Genomic DNA, 22,381 nt, shown 5'->3' with positions numbered 1-22,381 from the left:
GATTAGATTTACAATATAGTTAAGAGACGAGTATTTGTCCTATGTACGAACAAGGAACGATTAACTTCTTATTTGCAGCAGCATAACAGATCTGCAACACAATAAATATACAACAAAACAAAAATTAAATCAATTTATAACCCCAATACTCGTGTTTAAAAGAAAACAAAGGCAATGCATGACTGTCCAGAGTTCATTGGTTAGTGTTATGTAGTGTTCAAGAGCCTGATGGTTGTTGGAATGAAGCTATTCTTGAAACCAGTGGTCACAGTTTTCAGACTCCTATACATTACTGATGGTAGGAGAGAAATGAGAATGTGACCAGGATGGTATGGTCTTTGCTGGCTGCCATTTTGAGGCAACATCTTTGATACACTCCCCTTCAATGGTGGGGAGGTCAATACCTATGATGGACCGAGCGGTGTCCACCACATCTTTTGTAAACTCCTTCATTCCCGGGCATTCGAGTTACCAAACCAGGCCATAATGCAACCAGTTACAGAAAAATAGTTGCAGAGAACGATAAATTAGGAGTAATGGTTCTGAATTGGGGTAAGGACAATTTTACCAGGCTAAAATAGTTCAGAAAAATTAGCTTGTTAATAGCTACAAAGCGCTATTAAGGACAGTCCCACAAAGAAAAGGGATTGCCAAATCTCGAGCACCTTGGATGACAAGATGTAAAGGGGAAGTTTATTTGTGATACTAAGATTATAATGCAGCAGAAAGCCTTTAAAAGTATACGATTGAAATTAAAAAGGAAACTCGGAAGGCAACGGAGGCGTGAAGACATGCAGACTAGTAAAATCAATGAAAATTCCTCAGACCTTTTATAATTACTTGAAGACCATACCTTTGGGGAGGTGTGATAAGCCAAATAAGTGTGCAGTCAAGAGTGTGAAGGAACAAAAGAAACTTGGAATAACATCCACAGATTCTTAAAGGAGAAGGGCAGGAGAATAAGAATAATAAAAAGCATTCTGAATGCTTTCCCTTTGTAGCCCATCACAGAATATGAGAGCAGGGGTTTAATGCCAGGATTTCTACAAAGTAGTTCAATCACAGCTTAAGTATCACTAACAGTTTTGATCATTGTAACAAAGAAAATATGTGTTTGCACTTACAAAGATGTTGCCAAAATTTAATTGAAATGCATAAAATTGAGGAGCCAAGATGAGATCTGCTGACTCCAGAGAGGGTCCAGAAGAGGGTTACAAGAATGATTCCAGGAATGAGTGGGTTAACATATGATGAGCGTTTGACTGGACCTGTACTCATTGGCATTTAGAAGGATGAGGGGGAACCCTCATTGAATCTTACTGAATAGTGAAAGGGTTGGATAGAGTAGATGTGGAGCGGATGTTTCCACTAGTGGGAGAGTCTAGGATCAGAGGTCAGAGCCTTAGAATTAAAGGATGTTCCTTTTGGAAGGAGATGAGGAGGAATTTCTTTAGGCGAATCTGTGGAATTCTTTGCCACAGAAGGCTGTGGAGGCCAAATCAATGGATCTTATTAAGGCAAAGATAGATAGATTCTTGATTAGTACGGGTGTCAGGGTTTATAGGGAGAAGGCAGGAGAATGGGGTTAGGAGGGAGAGATAGATCAGCCATGATTGAATGGCAGAGTAGACGATGGGCCGAATGGCCTAATTCAGCTCCTATCACTTATGACCTTTTGACCCTATGACCAGATTCCATTAGCAGAAGAATCAAAGAGCAGTGTGTATAATTCTAAAATGATAGAAGGATTCAAGAGGAAATGACAAAAAAATGTTGTTCACCCTGAAGGTATTTTGCAATCTGTAACTCGTTCCCAGGTAGGGTAGGAAAGGCAGATACAATCATCACATTTAAACAATTCTTGGTTGTGGACTTAAGAGCCAAGGCTGGCTGAGTTAAAGACTAAGTATTGGAAGTTTGGATAGCTGCATGGATCTTTCTCAACATTTGAAGATATGGTCCAAGTGTTCTTTTCTATAGTTCTGCAAATTAAATAAATTTCAAGTAATACCAAAATATTTATTTAAAATTGAATGGTTTTGCATTAATCAGAAAGAGCTGAAAACAGCTACATGAATACCGGACTTTAGATGACATGTTAACAATGTGGAATCCTTTGCAGTTATATATATTTAAAAAAAAAGGTTTATAATAACTAATCTGTGGTAATTTTTGGCAGGTTGGTTGTACCAAATAAAGGATATTCCTCCCTAGATCAAAGCCCGGATGAAAAGCCTTTGGTTGCTCTGGACACCGATAGGTATGTTGTATTCACTATTTTTTGATCATTTGCTAAAATTAGATTTTAATAGAAAACATCATTGTTATTATTGTCGTTAATTGGACTGTGGTTGCTGGAATCTGGTGTAAAAAAACAAACTGCTGGAGGAAGTCAGTGGGTCGAGCAGCATTTGGAGAGGCAAAGGGATAGATGATGTTTCAAGTTGAGACCCTGCCTCAAGATTCCAACTGAGCTACTAATGCCCAGTACTGCGCTCCATCACATCCCTCATTCCTTTTGTTGCCTGTGTTCATCTGACATCTAGTGTTGAATAAACTATAACCTCGAGATCAAATGTATCATATTCTGGGAACAGAACAAAAAAATTCTTGCTTGCTGCAGCTTTTCAGGGCCTTTTAAGCAATAATGCAACAAATAATAAACAAGATATCAAGAATACAATAAATCATCTGTAATGCTCCAAAAGTCCATAGTAGATCATTGCTGAGATAAGGTTGCAGTTGTGCAGTGTGGTCCAAGAGCATGATGGTTGGGAAGACATTGCTCTTGAAGCAGGTTTGTGGTCACGTTGTGAGAGTGTGGCCAGGGTGGTGTGGGTCTTTGATATTAGCTGCCTTTTTGAAGCATTGCTTCCTGTAAACCGCTTAGATGGTGGGAAGGTCAATACCCATGATGGACCAGGCAATGTCCAGCACTTTCTGCAGACTCCATTCCTGAGTGTTCGAATTATCGAACCAGGTCGTAATGCAATCAGTATGCTCCCTACAATATATCTGCAGAAGTACAATAGAGTATTCAACAACATTCAAAATCTCCTCGGTCTTCTAAGGAAATAAAAGCATAGATAAGCTTTATTGGTGAGTGCATCAATCTGCTGGGGCCAGGACAGAACTGCAAAGATATGCACATCCAGGAACCTGAAGCTGTTAACTATCCATCAAATCAACTTCCTCCAACTTAGCATTGATAAGTTTAAAATCATCATCCAAGGTCACTGCCATTGTCACAATGCTGGTATTTCCCACTATGCCAAGTTTCTTGATTCCAGGGATAGATTTATTAGTTATTTTAAAGAATCATAAATTGGTTTCAACTTCAGAGAGACTGATTATTGGAAATATATTTCGATCAAACATAAAAGTTTGCTATTATTGCCATTTGTCATTGTTATCTATAGCACCTTCAATATAACTGGCTGTATTTTACCTTTTCTTACCTCGTACAAGTGGTCGCATTATCAAAGTGTTGCATTGTTAATAGGAACCATTTTTCAAATGGTTTATTTCTGAAATTGTAAACATTTACCTTCAACACATTTTTTTAAATTTAGTTTTTGGGACACTGGGAAGGCCAATATTTTGCATTCCTAACTGCTGCTTTGAAACACTGCATTTCTTCTGGTGAAAGTACCTTCACCATCCTGTTGGAGAGGAAGTTCCAGAATTTAGACCCAGTGGCCATGGCCAGTGATTATATTTCAAAGTCAGGGTAGTGTAAGACTTCAGGTACCTACATTTTACTCTCAAGAACCCCCTCCGCTTGTCCTCCTTGGTTTTGAGATCATGGCTAATTAATTTGGACGGCATAGTGGGAAGAGCGGTAGAGATTACAGCACCAGAGACCCGGGTTGCATCCTGACTCCAGGTGCGCTTTGTACGGAATTTGCATATTCTCCCTCTGGCCAGCTGGGTTTTCTCTGGGTGCTCAGGTCTTCTCCTACATTCCAAAGGTGTGCAGATTTCTATGTTAGTTGCATTCTGTAAAATTGCCCCGAATGTGTAGTTTATGGCTGATCTTTGGTCAGCGTGGACTTGGTGGGCTGAAGGGCCGATTCTCACTCTGTATCGCTAAACTAAATTGAATAATGTCATGTTCATATCTATAGCTAAATTTTTTGTTCTAAAAATCTTTGCAAGCTCTAAATTGAAAAGCTATTTTTAGAATAAATAAATATAAAAATAAAAGAAGTGTCTCAAATGTTTCCACATAAAAATGAACATAGCATTCAGTTTTTTTAATGAAAGTAATTTAACTTCATAAAACTGTTGGCTAAGATTTCAAGACATCTAGCTGTATTTGTCTGTATTTATTTTATGTAATGTAAAATTATTACGGGATTGGACACGCTAGATGTAGGAAACGTGTTCCTGATATTGGGGGAGTCCAGAACCAGGGACCACAGTTTAAGAATAAGGGGTTGGCCATTTAGAACTGAGATAAGGAAATACGTTTTCATCCAGAGAGTTGTGAATTTGTGGAATTCTCTGCCTCAGAAGGCAGTGGAGGCTGTTTCACTGGATGCATTCAAAAGAGAGTTTGATCGCGCTCTTCGGGGCTAGCGGAATCAAGGGATATGGGGAGAAGGCAGGAACGGAGTACTAATTGTGGATGATCAGCCATGATCACATTGACTGGCGGTGCTGGCTCCAAGGGCCGAATGGCATACTCCTGCACCTATTGTCTATGTGTCTATGTAATGTTGCTTTTAAAAATCAAACTGGTCTCTGTGTAACTATTTGCCTTAAAGATAAGCTGCTGAACGAAAATATATATTTAGGAAATAATTACATTTTTGAAAACATAAATTTGCTTATTTCTATGTAATTGCAGTGATGATGACTTTGATGTGTCACGGTATTCTTCGTCAGGCTATTCTTCAGCTGAGGTGAGTTATTGTAATGACCGATCATTTCATTGAAAGGTAAATGTTAACAAAAGTAATTACCAATAAATTCTGCTAAATTTCATCCTTGTGTTTCTAGTTTAATCTTTGAGACTATCTCCGTTGTTGTACAGGCTGTAATCTTTGTTAACTCATTCACTGAATTGTGAAATTCTGCAAAGCAAAGGCTCAAACAAACCTGCTTTAGATTTAAACTTTAGAGATACAGCACGGAAACAGGATTTTCGGCCCACCGAGTCTGCCAGCCAGCAGTTACCAGCAATACTGGCACTATCCAACAGATAAGGGACAATTTACAAATTTATCGAAGTCAATTAACCTACAAACCAGTTGTCTTTGGTGTGTGGGAGGAAACAAGAGCACCCAGAGATCCTAAGTGATAGGAGCAGAATTAGGCCATTCGGCCCATCAAGTCTACTTTGCCATTCAATCATGGCTGATCTTTCTCTTCCTCCTAACCCCATTTTCCTACCTTCTACCCATAACTATCTGACACCCGTACTAATCAATAATCTATCTATCTCTGCCTTAAATATATCCACTGACTTGGCCTCAACAGCCTTCTGTGACAAAGAATTCCACAGATTCACCACTCTTTTTCTAAAGAAATTCCAACTCATCTCTTTCCTGAAAGTCCTTTAATTCTGAGGCTATGACCTCTAGTCCTAAACTCTCCCACTAGTGGAAACATCCTCTCCACATCCACTCTATCCAAGCCTTTCACTATTCTGTACATTTCAATGAGACCCCCCCGCCATTCTTCTAAACTCCAGTGAGTACAGGCCCAATGCCGTCAAACGCTCATCATATGTTAACCTACTCATTCCTGGGATTATTCTTGTAAATCTTATCTGGACCCTCTCCAAAGCCAGCACATCCTCCCTCAGATATGGTGCCCAAAATTGATCACAATATTCCAAACACGGCCTGACCAGTGCCGTATGGAGCCTCAGGATTACATCCCTGCTTTTGTATACAAGCCCTCATGAAGTAAATGCTAGCATTGCGTTTGCTTTCTTTTTTACCGATTCGACTTGCAGATTAACTTTTAGTAATCCTGCACCAGCACTTCCAAGATAAACCACGCAGTCAATAGACAATAGACAGTAGGTGCAGGAGCAGGCCATTTGGCCCTTTGAGCCAGCACCGCCATTCAATGTGATCATGGCTGATCATCCCCAATCAGTACCCCGTTCCTGCCTTCTCCCCATATCCCCTGACCGCTATTTTTAAGAGCCCTATCTAGCTCTCTCTTGAAAGCATCCAGAGAACCTGCCTCCACCGCCCTCTGAGGCAGAGAATTTCACAGAATCACCACTCTCTGTGAGAAAAAGTGTTTCCTCGTCTCCGTTCTAAATGGCTTAATCCTTATTCTTAAACTGTGGCCCCTGGTTCTGGACTCCCCCAACATCGGGAACATGTTTCCTGCCTCTAGCATGTCCAAGCCCTTAACAATCTTATATGTTTCAATGAGATGCCCTCTCATCCTTCTAAACTCCAGAGTGTACAAGCCCAGCTGCTCCATTCTCTCAGCATATGACAGTCCCGCCATCCCGGGAATTAACCTTGTAAACCTACGCTGCACTCCCTCAATAGCAAGAATGTCCTTCCTCAAATTAGGGGACCAAAACTGCACACAATACTCCAGATGTGGTCTCACTAGTGCTCTGTACAACTGCAGAAGGACCTCTTTGCTCCTATATTCGACTCCTCTTGTTATAAAGGCCAACATGCCATTCGCTTTCTTCACTGCCTGCTGTACCTGCATACTTACTTTCATAGACTGATGTACAAGGACCCCCAGATCCCGTTGTACTTCCCCTTTTCCCAACTTGACGCCATTTAGATAGTAATCTGCCTTCCTGTTTTTGCTGCCAAAGTGGATAACCTCATATTTATCTGCATTAAACTTCATCTGCCATGCATCTGCCCACTCCCCCAACCTGTCCAAGTCACCCTGCATTCTCATAGCATCCTCCTCACAGTTCACACTGCCACCCAGTCACAGGGAGAACTTACAAACTCCGTACAGACAGCACCGGGTTTCTGCTGCTGTGTTGCATTGTTAATAGAAACCATTTTTCAAATGTTTTATTTCTGAAATTGTAAACATTTACCTTCAACACAGTTTTTTTTTTTAAATTTAGTTTTTGGGACACTGGGAAAGCCAATATTGTGCATTCCTAACTTAGAAGTTGGTGGAGACCCACCGATGCAGCAACTCCACCGCTGCATCACTATGCTGCGCCCTTCTCTACTACACATAATAAAGCCCTAGTCTAGAACCTGCCTCTGAAGGCACATATGGAGCCAGGAAGAAACTAGAAAACATAGGCTGCGTCCCATATCTCGACAGTCATCAATGATGACATTTTCTATAGTCTTCAGCAAGTGTCCTCAAACACAGCACAAAGCTGATTGGGCAGCAGTAATTCCTGCTTTTCTCATATGCTTCTAACTTTTGGACTTCTACAGCCTGTACCACAAGGCATTGAAGAGGTCTCTGAAAAATCCACCATTTCCAGTGATATGATGTGAACCAATGTCAGCATCGTCTCCCAGGCCATTATCCACAGCACGGAGTCTATTTGCACACAGTTGTCCCTGATGGGGGGCAAGCTACAATTTTTGCAAGTCTGATACTGGACTCCTGAAATATCATGCACTCAAAGCCCCCTCAAGAAAAGTGCAAGTTTCACACAAATTCAAAAGAATCTCTGGTCATTCAAAATTGAGAAATAATATTCAGAATGGCTATGAAAACATGAAGTCCATTTGTCAGGGACACCAGGACATAGATGTAAATGCAGAAGTGCTCCACCTTCCACGTTGCGAAGTGTTAGAAAGCCTTTGCAAATAGGAAATAGTGTGTTGGGTATTTATTTCGTTGAAAAACAGAATGTTCCTTTCCCAAAATAAATTTTCCACTAGTTTAGTTTACTTTAGAAATACAATAGACATAGGTGCAGGAGTAGGCCATTCGGCCCGTCGAGCCAGCACCGCCATTCACTGTGATCATGGCTGATCATCCACATTCAGTACCCCATTCCTGCCTTCTCATCGTATCCCCTGACTCTGCTAACTTTAAGAGATCTAACTCTTTTAGATCTAACTCTCTCCAGAGAATTGGCCTCCACTGCCTTCTGAGGCAGAGAATTCCACAGATTCACAACTCTCTGGGTGAAAAAGTTTTTCGTCTCCGTTCCTAATGGCCTACCCCTTATTCTTAAACTGTGGCCTCCGGTTCTGGACTCCCCCAACATCGGGGACATGTTTCCTGTCTAGCGTGTCCAATCCCTTAATAATCTTATATGTTTCAATAAGATCCCCTCTCATTCTTCTAAATTCCAGAGTATACATGCCCCGCCGCTCCATTCTATCAACATATGACAGTCCCGCCATCCCGGGAATTAACCTTGTGAACCTACGTTGTACTCCCTCAATAGCAAGAATGTGCTTCCTCACATTTGGAGACCACAACTGCACACAATACTGCACGTGTGGTCTTAGTAGAGCCCTGTACATCTGCAGAAGGACCTCTTTGCTTCTGTTCTCAACTCCTCTTGTTCTGAAGGCCAACATGCCATTAGCTTTCTTTACTGCCTGCTGTATTAGCATGCTTACCTTCAGTGAATGGTGAACAAGAACCCCCATATCTCTTTGTACTTTCCCTTTTCCCAACTTGATACCATTCAGATAATAATCTGCATTCCTGTTTTTGCCACCAAAGTGGATAACCTCACATTTATCCACATTAAACTGCATCTGCCATGCATCTGCCCACTCACCCAACCTGTCCAAGTCACCTGCATCCTCCTAGCATCTTCCTCACAGTTCACACTACCACCCAGCTTTGTGTCATCTGCACATTTGCTAATGTTACTTTGAATCCCTTCGTCTAAATCATTGTTGTATATTGTAAATAGCTGCAGTCCCAGCACCGAGCCTTGCGGTACCCCACTTGTCACTGCCTGACATTCTGAAAGGGATCCGTTAATCCCTACTCATTGTTTCCTGTCTGCCAACCAATTTTCTATCCACGTCAATACCCTATCCCTAATACCATGTGCTCTAATTTTGTCCTACGTGGGACCTTATCAAAGGCTTTCTGAAAGTCCGGGTACGCTACATCCGCTGGCTCTCCCTTGTCCATTTTCCTGGTTACATCCTCAAAAGATTCCAGAGGATTAGTCAAGCATGATTTCCCCTTCGTAAATCCATGCTGACTCGGACCGATCCTGTTACTGCTATCCAAATGTGCTGCTATTTCATTTTTTATAATTGATTCCAGCATATTCCCCACCACCGATGTTAGGCTAACTGGTTTATAATTCCGTTTTCTCTCTCCCGCCTTTCTTAAAAAGTGTGAGATCGTTAGCTACCCTACAATCCACAGGAACTGATCCTGAATCTATAGAACATTGGAAAATGATCACCAATGCATCCACGATTTCTAGAGCCACTTCCTTAAGTACCCTGGAAAGAAGTGGACAGAGAAGAAATGGGTCATCAGTCTAAAGAAAGGTCCTAATCTGTCCATTTCCTTCTATGGATACTGTCTGACCCGCTGAGTTTCTCTTAACAGTTTGGGTTTATGTTTTCTCATGGGAATCTTTCTTCACATGCAACATTTCTGATTTGTCAGTCATGTTTACATAGCATCAATTTCAGATTGTTGATTTGCTCTTCATTATGTAGCTTCATTGCTCTCCCACGTTTAGGCACTATGTGAAGAAAAGATACTTTAAGCATTGTTTATTTTATTTGTGAATGCAATATCACTACCTTAGCTGCATAGTAGACAATAAATTAATCCTTTTGTTTTAACTAAATAGCTTTCTAGTACATATTGTTTGTTAGTTTAGTTACATATCATAAAAGGTATAGTATTTCGGAATACACAAGAAAATCCCAACCAAGTTCATGACTCTTTTGTCTCTGCAGCAGATTAACCAAGACTTGAATATCCAACTCCTAAAAGATGGGTATCGGTTAGATGAGATTCCGGATGATGAAGACTTGGATCTTATTCCCCCCAAATCAGTGAACCCTACCTGCATGTGCTGCCAGGCCACTTCCACCACCTGCAATGTTCAATAATGTGACTGGCACGTTCCACTTTAATCGTAAAAATAACAGCCATTGCTTCCTCCTATGGTAGGACATGCACTTTGTGTCCGTGTTTCAAAAAAGAGCAGACCATCATTTTGGCATTCATAAGTGGATGTGAATGCAGTGTTGAATTTGTGTGTAATAGAAGGTAACAATTAATCCTAATGCTCGGCGGTAATTGTATCGTGTAACCCAGATTATATTTGTTTTGTCCCTGCTTCAGGCCAAAGGTGGGGGGAGGGAAGAAATGGAACAATGCTGCAGCATGATTAAAAGCTCTGTCAAGAATGGAAAGCAAAATCCAACTGTTCTTGTGTCTACTAAAATAACTTTGTTATTTGAAGGGCATTACTTCATGCTTACCATTCTATTTGAAGCCAGTGATATTGAACTGAAAACTGGTCAACCTTTTTTTTAAACAATCACATTGCCTCTATTTCAGGTTTATGACTTTTACATTAACATTCAGAATTCGAAAACAATAGATCTCATTTGTTGAAGATTTTACAATGCTTTACCCGGGTTTTCAAGGGTAAAACCAGAATTTTTTTTATTTTTATGGTGCACTCATTTTTTTGACTGCTACTGTAAACATTAAATCATATTTGTTTTTAAACCTTTTTTTCCGCAATATAATGAAATAATGGAGATTTTATTTCTGTTGGTGGGTCACTCATTCACAGAAAAATATCATGCAAGGAAGGTACATGCAAAACACTTTATAGGTGCAGGGGACATATAATGTTATAGAACATATTTGATTTGTCAGCAGGATATTGGAGTGGAAGGCAGGTGGTTGTGCGTAATGCTGTTTAGAGGTGACAAGTTGTAACAGCACCTGCCAAGCCATGACCTCTGAGGACAAGATATTCAGGCGCATGGGAACACTACGTGTATGTTTACCTCCTAATTACATATCGTTCTAACTCGAAATGGGATGGGGTGGAATGTATCACTGTTGTTTCATCAGTAGGTCTAAATCCTGGAACAACATATCTAGCAGCATGTGAAACTACCTTCTCCACAAGGGCTACAGTGGCTCATGAAGGTGGCCCAACACTTTTTCACAGGCAGGTAGCAATGGGAAGTAAATGATGGCTTGTCAATAATGCCCAAATCCCAAAATTGAATAAACTAAAAAAAAAGTTTTAGCCTTTCAGTTAAAATTGTCGTGATAAAATCTGTTAAGTGAATGATTTATTGCTGGTTTACTTGTAAATATAAAGAAAAATGGGTAAAGGTGCAAAAGGCAGTGTAGATACAGGATTAGGGAAATCATGCTGGGGTGTATTTTTTTTTATTTCTGCATGTAAGAAGATAATAAAAATTACAGGGATGGTTGGTTATAGTTATTTGCCAGTTACTTAAGCTTTTATTTCTTAGAATTCTGGGAATATTTACCTGGAATCTGGTTTAGATCTTGTATTCCGGTTGTTTATAACCAACAGTTCAGTGATAAAGTAAGCTTGCACTAGGCTGGTTAGGTTCTAATCATTGCAGAATATGTTCAAGATGGATGAGTTGAAACAAAGGGCCTGTGCTTTATGACTGTAATTCTCTATTGAGGAAAAATGTATAACTTGAAGGTTCCCAGTCTACTCTTGAAAATGAGATGTGCACAGATGTAGGTTTGTGGCAGCTTTGTGGACTTTCAACGTGGTTTGGGTGATAGAAGTCATATTCACTTATTTAACATGTTCCCTTACCAACCCACTTTATTTGACCAGCCTGAACAAGTCCAAACGTTTGCAATGAAAGTAAATTAAAATCTGTCCCGACAAGATGATCATACATCCCCGCTGTTAAAACTTTAGCGCTATTCTGGTATAAGTTTTATGAACCATGGCATAAAAGGTAAAGATTCCTAATTTTACATTTTACAAGAGTTTACATTTCACATTTCTTCAGTGCAGGTACTTCAATCAGAATAAGGAATGACATATTTAAGCAGTGAACCTAGTCTAAAGTATTTCTTAAAGCTCATGGTTGCTAACCACTTTAATATATTTATGTATATGTACTTTAAAAAAACTAAGCGTTAATATATTTTATCCATATTGCCTCTGTATTTTGAGTTGGACCAAAATTAGAGGAATAATGTGCTCTGCCCAGCTTGGGTAGATACTAGTGCAAAGAGAAATTCTGAGTTGATGTTAACACTAGAATAAAGAAACTTTGATACATTTGAACTAAGGTTTTATTATATGTAAGCCAATACAATTTGTCCAAATTATTAGGCAGTTTAGAGAAGTTATCTATATTTTGGATGTTGTCCCAGTGGATCAAATGGAGATTATTGATAAATGTCTTTCCCTCACCCCACCTCCCCCTTTCAAGATATTTCTGAGAAATGAATTATGCTAATTGTTTCAATATCACAATGTTGTATTGTAAATGTTCTGGTATGCACGTGTTCTGCGCTAATATTTCCATGCAAACAGATTTGTCTAAATTATTTGATCTATGCCTTCCAGGCAGCTGCTGCTCTTCATTAAAGCTTCAGGTTAACAGAGCACCTTATTCCAATAAATATGATCCTGTTGCACACACTCATTTTAATATATAAATGTTCACTATATGTTGGATTTTTGTTTAGTCTTGTGATCTTATTGAAATATCAATTAATATTTGAGGAGCACTTTGTTTATCTTTGCAATGTAAATTTGACCATTTCAAATTAATCTTACCGTTAAGAAATGTTCTATTTTGTTGCAAAACATAAATGCACATTGAAAATCTGAAATGACAGAAATTCTGAAAATGCAAGCCTTGTTATTAACAGATTAATATTTTATAATTAAGAGGCTTTCCCTATCAGATTATCCTTTTCTCTTAAAATTCATAAAAAATTGCAACAGAATGGAATATTAGTCTTATTGTGCAAAATTAAAGTTTGTAAAACACTAAACTTGTGCTGTTAGAGATGCAAGGAACTGCAGATGCTAAAATCTTGAGAAAATCACTGTGATGTTCAGGCTGTGGAGGGAATGGACAGATTATGTTTTAGGTTGGAACCTGGCTTCAGACCTGTTGCCCTTTTTATACATCCATTTTTACATTGTCTTTTCAACTGCATGTTCATTTCCTTATCTATTATCCTTATCAATGCTGCAGTGAAACATTTTGAGTTCAATATTCTTTGTATGAAAATAAGTTTAATTTTGCCATAATTCTCTTTGTGATATTCCATCTGTAAGGCGAACTATAGCCATACATGTGACAGACATCAACGAGGTATTGATTAGTATTATTTAGTTGCCCTTTTATATTTATTATTTTTTATGTGCATTTCAGATATCTTTAATTTTCAAAACCTGTTCTGGAATCTGCTTTCCCATTGTTTCCACAACAAGCGTTTTGTACATAGTGCATTAAAATTAATTAGTCATATTATCTGCATTCTAGTTCATAATGCTAACACATCACTTTCTAAACTTTTTAATATATGGAAACCTACTTTTTTCCCCCTCTGGCAAAGCTTTCACTTTTCAAGCATCCTTCCTATGTGCTGGATATACAGAATTAATGACAACAAATTACCATCTTATTAATACCAGCACTCTTGGTCTTCGCTATAACTGCTTCACATAGTTTCATGCTTTATCTATTCTTCAGCATGTTTAAACTTTATGCTCCAGTCCCAAATCTACTTTCTTTACTCCTTTTCTATATTGTTTTGTGCTCATTATACTTCAGTCCTTTATTAAGTTGCTACCACTCAACCATCATTCCAGATTTGAACTGTACTTTGGATAATTTCATAGTTATCTTCTGTGCTAATTTCAACATTCTCCAAGAGATCTATCAAAACGATACATCGTCCAGCCCTGTTCAATTCTGTGTTCTCCTGTCTCTCATGCTCTCCAAAAGGTTAATTTACCCAAATAAGTGTATTGTCCATTTCCCCGTCAAAGGTTTTGGTCACATTCCCATCCCCTATTCACTGATTTATGTGGGTTCTCCAATATACCGTTTCATCCTCATTTTATGATTTAGTTATTCCCAGGCACGTCATATCCTTGGGGCCTCTCTGCCCTCGAATTGATGCCTTGTTCCTTCGCCTTTGTCCCTTTGCCCACTTCTCAGTGAAAGCACCTTCAGCTACTCTGCCTGCATGGGAAATGTCCTTATCTCCCTAACCTTCCCTTATGACCAACAGATGGATCTACACTAGTCCCACCTGCCTGCGTTTGGTCCATATTCGTCTAAACCTATCCTATCCATGCACCTGCAAATATTTATTTAATGTTGTGATAATACTTGCCTTAACCACCACCTCCGCCAGCTTGGTCTATATACCTCCCACCCTATGTGTAAAATAAAATAGGTTACACCTCATGCTCCTATGAAATCTCCTTTCTCCCCCCCCCCCCCCCCCCAGTCTTCTGGATTAGGCATGTTTCCACCCTTTTTTCTTTAAAATATTAAGTTGAACATTCAACGGGAAATTTGAAATAATTAAGTTGTTTCAAACCACAGACTTATCTATTTAAAATAAAAGTGTGCAATTCCTACAATATTGAAAATATGTGCAGGTTTAAATAAAATTCACAATTTAAAAATGTATAACTATGTACTCCCAAATTTAAAATCATCATTTTGTTTTTGGACTCTAATGTTAACTATGCTACTTCCAGATTTACCAAAGGCAAGAATATGCAAAATTAAATCAGGTTAACAGGGGAAATGTGTACCTTCCACAGATTTTAGTGTGCAGGACCATGATTGGTTTTTTGTACCTGTTGTAAGACAACTCCACTAAACATAGCAAAGTGCAATAATGTTCCATGCTGTAATTAATACTCTTTGATATTTTAATTTGAAATTATGTTATATCATTTAATTAATGGACAATTTAATTGTGCCAAAATTAAAGTTTCCAGTTACCCAACAATCCTTCAGCATGTGAAAGGGGGGGGGGGGGGGGGGGGGGGGGGGGCTGTGGTATTGTTGAGGTCTCAATATTTGCCTTTCAATCTGTCCATTCCCTTTTCAGCAATTGATGAATATTCTGTGTCACCGGTGTTCTGTTTATTTCAGATTTTCAATTGTTTGTTATATATATATATATATGAGTGTGTGTGCGTGTGTTTATATATATATGTGTGTGTGTGTGTGTATGTTTAAACAAAAACTCTTTATTCAACATTAGGCAGAAATGTGGCGCAGCACAGCCAAAGTTGTGTGTCTGTATTTATTTGTTTCTTAAAAATGGCAACAAATTATCTGATATTAATTCTTAAAGAAGCAACAATTTGAAAGGCCAAATGGTGCTTTGCAAAGTTGAGCAGTATTTGAGCAAGTAAACTAGCCTGAGATTTTTGATCCGTTATTTGTCTGGCACCTTATGTGATAGAAATAAATGCGACATTTTATTGCTCACATTTTGACTGAACAGGAAGTTTGTGAGAAGATATTTTCCTGAATTTGCAGTCTATATAAAAATATTATTTTGAAGAATGTCGCTAAGATTAGTCTGTGTTTGTTATTAGCAGTGTGATTTTGTTCTTCCTGTGTTTGATTGTGATATAATTGATTTCCTGTCTCATCCCACCAGATATCTAGCCATGACTAAAAAAATTCTGGTTTCCAAAATGGGTGGGAATTAAACTCAAGTCCAATGCTTTGTTACATTAAATAACCATAGTTTTAAAAGACTTTCAAGACTGAATAGCCCTGCACTACACATTGTTTAAAGACATGTGGTTTAATGTTAATTGAAGCATCGCAAGTGGAAGCTGTAAATCCCACATATTGTGGCCATTATCTGTTTACATTTGCTTCAGAATAACTTGTTTGGAAAGGACATTTGGTTTTGGCTTTCCAAGCTCTTTTTGAAAGCTCATCATTGCAATTTGCATTCAACTTATTTTGCAATTAGATGATGCCTTAAATGTTTAGTTCAATGTAATTTTTATTTATTATCAAGTATTCTAAGATTTATTTGACTTTTGAAAATAGGAATGTCTATACTTTTTTTTAACATTTACAATGCAGTATTTGACATGGATCATTGTCATTGTAGTGTAACATATCAATAAAGGTGTACATGTGCAACCTTGTATTGCTGGTATTTTTATTTATATATAAAAAGTTTCATTGTTTGAAGGCACCATGAAGGAAATTTAGAAGCAATTTCTTTACCTGAGTCGTGTAGTACACAATCTACCATTCACTGAAGGTTCTGCCCAGGTTTAACTTTCCAAAATGCAATACCTTATACTTATCTACATTAGTCATTACTCAACCCACTTGCTCAGCTAATCAAGATCTTGCTGTAATTTTGATTGCCATTTTCACTGTCGATGACCGATTTTAGTGTCATCTGCAAATTTAAAGCCCTGTCCCACGGTATGAGGTAATTCCAAGAGCTCTCCCGAGTTTAAAAAAAATCAAAGTCGTGGTAAGCACGGAGAATGAACCTAGCGGGTACGTCAGAGCTCGGGGACGTCTCTTAGCGGCTCGTACCGCTAACGACAGGTACTCGGGAAGACTCGCCAACGGCAGGTAAGCACGGGAACATCTCCAAGTTTGTGGATGACACGAAGCTGGGGGGCAGTGTTAGCTGTGAGGAGGATGCTAGGAGGCTGCAAGGTGACTTGGATAGGTTGGGTGAGTGGGCAAATGCATGGCAGATGCAGTATAATGTGGATAAATGTGAGGTTATCCACTTTGGTGGCAAAAACAGGAAAGTAGACTTATCTGAATGGTGGCCGATTAGGAAAAGGGGAGATGCAACGAGACCTGGGTGTCATGGTACACCAGTCATTGAAAGTAGGAATACAGGTGCAGCAGGCAGTGAAGAAAGCAAATGGTATGTTAGCATTCATAGCAAAAGGATTTGAGTATAAGAGCAGGGAGGTTCTACTGCAGTTGTACAGGGTCTTGATGAGACCACACCTGGAGTATTGCGTACAGTTTTGATCTAATCTGAGGAAAGACATTCTTGCCATAGAGGGAGTACAGAGAAGGTTCGCCAGACTGATTCCTGGGATGGCAGGACTTTCATATGAAGAAAGACTGGATAGACTCGGCTTGTACACGCTGGAATTCAGAAGATTGAGGGGGGATCTTATAGAAACTTACAAAATTATTAAGGGGTTGGACAGGCTAGATGCAGGAAGATTATTCCCGATGTTGGGGAAGTCCAGAACTAGGGGTCACAGTTTAAGGTTAAGAGGGAAGTCTTTTAGGACCGAGATGAGAAAATCATTTTTTACAAAGAGTGGTGAATCTGTGGAATTCTCTGCCACAGAAGGTAGTTGAGGCCAGTTCATTGGCTATATTTAAGAGGGAGTTAGATGTGGCCCTTGTGGCTAAAGGGATTAGGGGTATGGAGAGAAGGCAGGGATGGGATACTGAGTTGGATGATCAGCCATGATCATATCGAATGGCGGTGCAGGCTCGAAGGGCTGAATGGCCTACTCCAGCACCTATTTTCTATATTTCTATGAAGACTCGTGAAGATTTTTCAACATGTTGAAAAATGTCCACGAGAGCCCCGAGTACCGACGAGTGGCCATTACCGTAAATCTCCGAGTTCGAATCAGGGCAAACTCGGGAGAGCTCTTGGAATGAACTCGTCCTGTCCCACAGTACTATTACTAATCATTCATTGTACATTCTCATTTGCAAACAGCAATGGGTGTAGCACCAATCCCTAAGGCACGCCATTAGTCACAGGCCTCCAGTCTGGAAAAACACCCTTCCACCACCACCCTCTGCTTCCTTCCATAAAGCCAATTTGTATCCAGTTCTTGGATCCCATGCAATCTAACCTTCCAGAATAGCCTACCATGCAGAAACATATTAAAGCCATGCTGAAGTCAGCATAGACAACGCCTATGACCTTACTTTTGTCTACTTTCTTGGTTATTTCTTTCACAAGCTCCTATCAGATTTGTAATTTGTGATCTCCCACTTACAAAACTATACTGACTATCCGTAATCTACCCGTCTATCCAAATGCGTATATCTTTTCCCTCAGAATCCTCCCCAGCAACTTGCCTGCCACAGATGATAGCCTCACTGGTCTGTAGTTCCCAGGCTTTTCCCTACATTCCTTAAATAGAGAAACAACATTAGCCACCCTCCATTTATCCAGCACCTCAACTATGTCTAGGAGCCCTGCATTCATTTGTATATCTCAGGCAGGGCTCCTGTAATTTCGCTGATAGCTTACCAAGTCAAGTCAAGTTTATTTGTCACATACACATACAAGATATGCAGTGAATTGAAAGTGGCAATGCCTGCGGATTGTGCAAAAACTACAGAACAGAATAGAACAGAATCAGTATTTACATATTAGAAAAAAATAGCAATTTTAAAAAGATGCAACACAACAGTAAATTGGTACAGTAAATTAGTCCCTGGTGAGATAAGAGTTTGCAGTTATAATGGCCTGTGGGAAGAAACTCCGTCTCATCCTCTCTGTTTTCACAGCATGATAGCGGAGGTGTTTGCCTGGCTGTAGCAGCTGGAACAGTCTGTTGCTGGGGTGGTAGGGGTCCCCCATAATGTTGCTGGCTCTGGATCTGCACCTTCTGATGTATAGTTCCTGCAGGGGGGCGAGTGTAGTTCCCATAGTGTGTTCGGCCGAATGCACTACTCTGCAGAGACTTCTTGTCATGGGCAGAGCTATTCCCAAACCACATTGTGATGTTGGCGGACAAGATGCTTTCTACAGCCCCAGAGTAGAAGCACTGAAGGATCCTCAGAGAGGCTCTGAATTTCCTCAGCTGCCTGTGGTGGTAAAGACGCTGCCTTGCCTTACTCACCAGTGCGGCAGCGTGTGATGTCTATGTCAGATCCTCTCCAGTGGCGTGTACGTCCTCAGATGTTGTTCCCTTCTAATGTCTGCAATCAGCTCCTTAGTTTTTATGACATTCAAGAGGAGGCTGTTGTCCTGACACCAGAGTGCCAGATCAGCCACCTCCTCTCGGTAGGCCTTCTCATTGTTATCGGAGATCAGGCCCACCAGCACATTGCCATCAGCAAACTTGATTATGGAGTTGGAGCTGAACCTGGCCACAGAGTCAAGTGTGTACAGGGAGTACAGTAGGGGGCTGAGGACGCAACCCACAGTCTCTGATATCTGATCAGGCTTGGGAGATTTATGTACCTTCATATGCCTTGGGACATCCAGTACCTCCTTGACCATAATACAGACTGACCTCGGCATCTCCATTAACTGTCCCCAGTTCCCTCGGCTACATGACTTTCTCCGCAGAAAAAACAGGAGTCGCACTCACTGAGTGCTGTGCTCATCTCTTGCACTCCAATCATGGATGACCACTTTGGTTTCTGCAGGGTCATATTCCCCCTCTAGTTACCCTTTCGCAGAATGAATCCCCTTAATTTCCTTTATCTCATTTGATCCCCCATTATCTTTTCTGCCAGAGTTTTATTTTCTGCCCCTTTTTGGCCCTCCTGATTTCCTTTTTTTACTTTACAGATATAGCATAGAAACAGTCACGGTGGCGCCGCAGTAGAGTTGCTGCCTTACAGCGAATGCAGCGCCGGAGACCTGGGCTCGATCCTGACTACGGGTGCTGTCTGTATGGAATTTGTATGTTCTCCCGCGGGTGTTCTCCGAGATCTTCGGTTTCCTCCCAAATTCCAAAGATGTACCGGTTTGTAGATGAATTGGCTTGTTAAATGTAAAAATTGTCCCTAGTGCATGTAGGATTGTGTTAGTGTGGGGATCGCTGGTCAGCGCGGACTCAGTGGGCCGAAGGGCCTGTTTCCTTGCTGTATCTCTAAACTAAACTAAACACCTTGGCCCACTGAGTACATACTGACCACCAACCACCCATTTACATTAGTTCTATGTTATTCCACTTTTGCATCCACTCTCTATTGACCCACATTGGGTCAATTTTTAGATGGCCAATTAACCTACAAACCTGCATGTCCTTGGGATTTAGGAGGAAACTGGAGCACCCAGAGGAAACCCACGCGGTCATGGAGAGCATGCCAACTCCACATGGGCAGCATCCGAGCTGAGGATTGTAACTGGGTGTCTAGCATCATCTCCAGTGATACATCCTGACCCGCTGATTTACTTCAGCACTTTATGTCCCTCCCTTAGCCTGGTATCCATAACAATTATAATGTTCCAGTTGCACATAGCTATCGATGCCCTGAGTTCATCTGCCTTCCCAATCAAGCCTCTTCCATTGAAACAAATATATAATTTAACCCAACAGTTCCTCCTCATGGTTGGAGTGGGAGTGACATGGACAATTGAAATGTGATTCCCACTTCACTCGCCACTCTGCAGGAACTATACAACAGAAGATGTAACTCCAGAGCCAATAAGATCATGGGAGACCCCTTCCACCCCTGCAACGGACTGTTCCAGCTGCTACGGTCAGGCAAACGCCTCTGTTGCCATGCTGTAAGAACGGAGAGGTTGAGAAGGAGTTTCTTCCCAGAGGCCATTAGGACTGTAAACTCCTACCTCACCAAGGACTAACTTTACTGTACCACTCTACTGGGTTTTTTTTAATTGCTGTTTTTTTTTTCCTTTTTCCTTCCACAATATGTAATATGTAAAAGAATATGTGATTCTGTTCCATTCTGTTTGTTGTTTGTTTGTTTGTTTGTTTTTTGCACAAAATCCGCAAGCATTGCCACTTTTCATTTCACTGCACATCTCATATGTGTATGTGACGAATAAACTTGACTTGACCTCTCTTCTAGCTTTCTTCTCCCCTACTACAATCAGATTGAAGAAGGGCCCCGGCCTGAAATATTGCCTATCTGTGTTCTTCTGAGATATTGCCTGACCCATTCAGTTACTCCAGCTCTTTGTGTCTTGAAAGGGGAAAATGAGCAATGCAGGAAGATGTCCACCCAAGCAATGGAGAATGGTAGCACAGGAGATCTGTTGGTATCATGGCTCGAAGAAGACGTTGAGGATTATCCTGAAGTGGAATGGAGTTATAAAGGGAATTGATAACCATAGTGAAAATGAAGCTAAGACAGACACTAAATCCTTGAGTAACTCAACGGGTCAGGCAGCATCTCTGGAGAAAAAGAACGTGGCTTTACAGGTCGGAACACTTCTTCAGACCATTCAGTATAAACCACTACCTTCACGTTGTAGTGGGGGATCAGGAAACAAAATGATTAAAGTTGAGTCTAGTTTATTGCCACTTGTACCATGGTATAGTGGACAGCTTTTGTGGCAATGGGCATCAAAAGTGTCATAGATATATATGGGAAGATCTAGGTTAAGGTGAGATAGAAGTTAAGTTCAGAAGAAATTATTCTGGGATAAGGGCAGACTGGAACTTGAGGATGAGGTAAAGTAGAATCTAAAGAATTGGGGGAGAAAGTCTAAGTTGCAGAGGGAAGTTGTCCCCAGGAAATAGCATCAGTGACTATCTGGGAAATAATGGCCTGATGTTCAGTGGTACTATCCTGGCATGAGGGGCGACCAAAGAGTTCAGTTTAGTTTATTGTCACGTGTACCGAGCTACAGAGTGTTGATTGCTAATCAGTCAGCAGAAAGACAACACATGATTACAATTGATCCATTTACAGTGCATGATAAGGGAATAACATTCAGTGCCAGGTAAAGCCAGCAAAGTTCAATCAAGGATAGTCTGAGGGTTATCGAGGAGAAAGACAGTAGGACGGAGGAAATTGGAGCAGTCACTGGAAGTGTCTTGAGAGCAGTCAGGGCTACTGTCGAAGAAGTACTGAAGGTACTGTCATGTTTGAAGGTAGACAAATCGCCTGATCTGATATATCCGAGGACATTGTGGGAAACTAGAGAGGAAATTGAGGGAGCCCAGGTTGAAATTTACGTGTCGTCCTTAAATACAGGAAAGATGCCGGGAGACTGGAGGGTGGCAAATGCTGTACCTCTTTTCATGAAGGGCTGCAGGAAAAATGCTGGGAACTATAGGCCAGTGAGCTTAACAACTGTAGTTGGTAAGTTCTTGGAGAGTATTCTTGGGGATAGAATATACAGGCATTTGGATGGGCAAGGGCTGATTAGGGATAGTCAGCATGGATTTGTATATGTGAGGTCGTGTCTCACAAATCTGATTGATTTATTTGAAGACGTGACCAAAAAGGTTGATGAGGACAGAGCTGTAGATGTTGTGTACGTCGACTTCAGTAAAAAGCTCGACAAAGTTCTGTATGGTCGGCTGCTCTGGAAAGTTAGATTGCATGGGATCCAAGGAGAGATAGCTGAATGGATAGCAAATTGGCTCCATGGAAGGAAGCAGAGGGTGATGGTGGAAGGTTGCTTCTCAGACTAGAGGCTTGTGACTAGTGGTGTGCCTCAGGGTTCGGTGCTGGGCCCGTTACTGTTTATCATCTATCGA

The 22,381-nt window shown here is 40.4% G+C and overlaps 1 protein-coding gene across 1 annotated transcript in view; it reads left to right on the top strand.

The window, feature by feature from the left end:
- Positions 1-14,953, top strand: part of fam219a (family with sequence similarity 219 member A) — a 39,434-nt gene extending 24,481 nt beyond the window's left edge. Inside the window, exons 3-5 of the mRNA XM_033032308.1 lie at positions 2,180-2,260; positions 4,853-4,907; positions 9,870-14,953. Of these exons, the coding sequence (XP_032888199.1) occupies positions 2,180-2,260; positions 4,853-4,907; positions 9,870-10,025 (292 nt within the window). The 3' untranslated portion in view covers positions 10,026-14,953. The remainder of the gene's footprint in view (positions 1-2,179; positions 2,261-4,852; positions 4,908-9,869) is intronic.
- Positions 14,954-22,381: the final 7,428 nt, after the last annotated feature.

This window comes from Amblyraja radiata, chromosome 1 (assembly GCF_010909765.2).
Source record: "Amblyraja radiata isolate CabotCenter1 chromosome 1, sAmbRad1.1.pri, whole genome shotgun sequence".
In the NCBI taxonomy this organism is placed as follows: domain Eukaryota; kingdom Metazoa; phylum Chordata; class Chondrichthyes; order Rajiformes; family Rajidae; genus Amblyraja; species Amblyraja radiata.
Note: the sequence above shows the minus strand (reverse complement) of the source record. Positions and strands in the feature narration are given on the sequence as shown.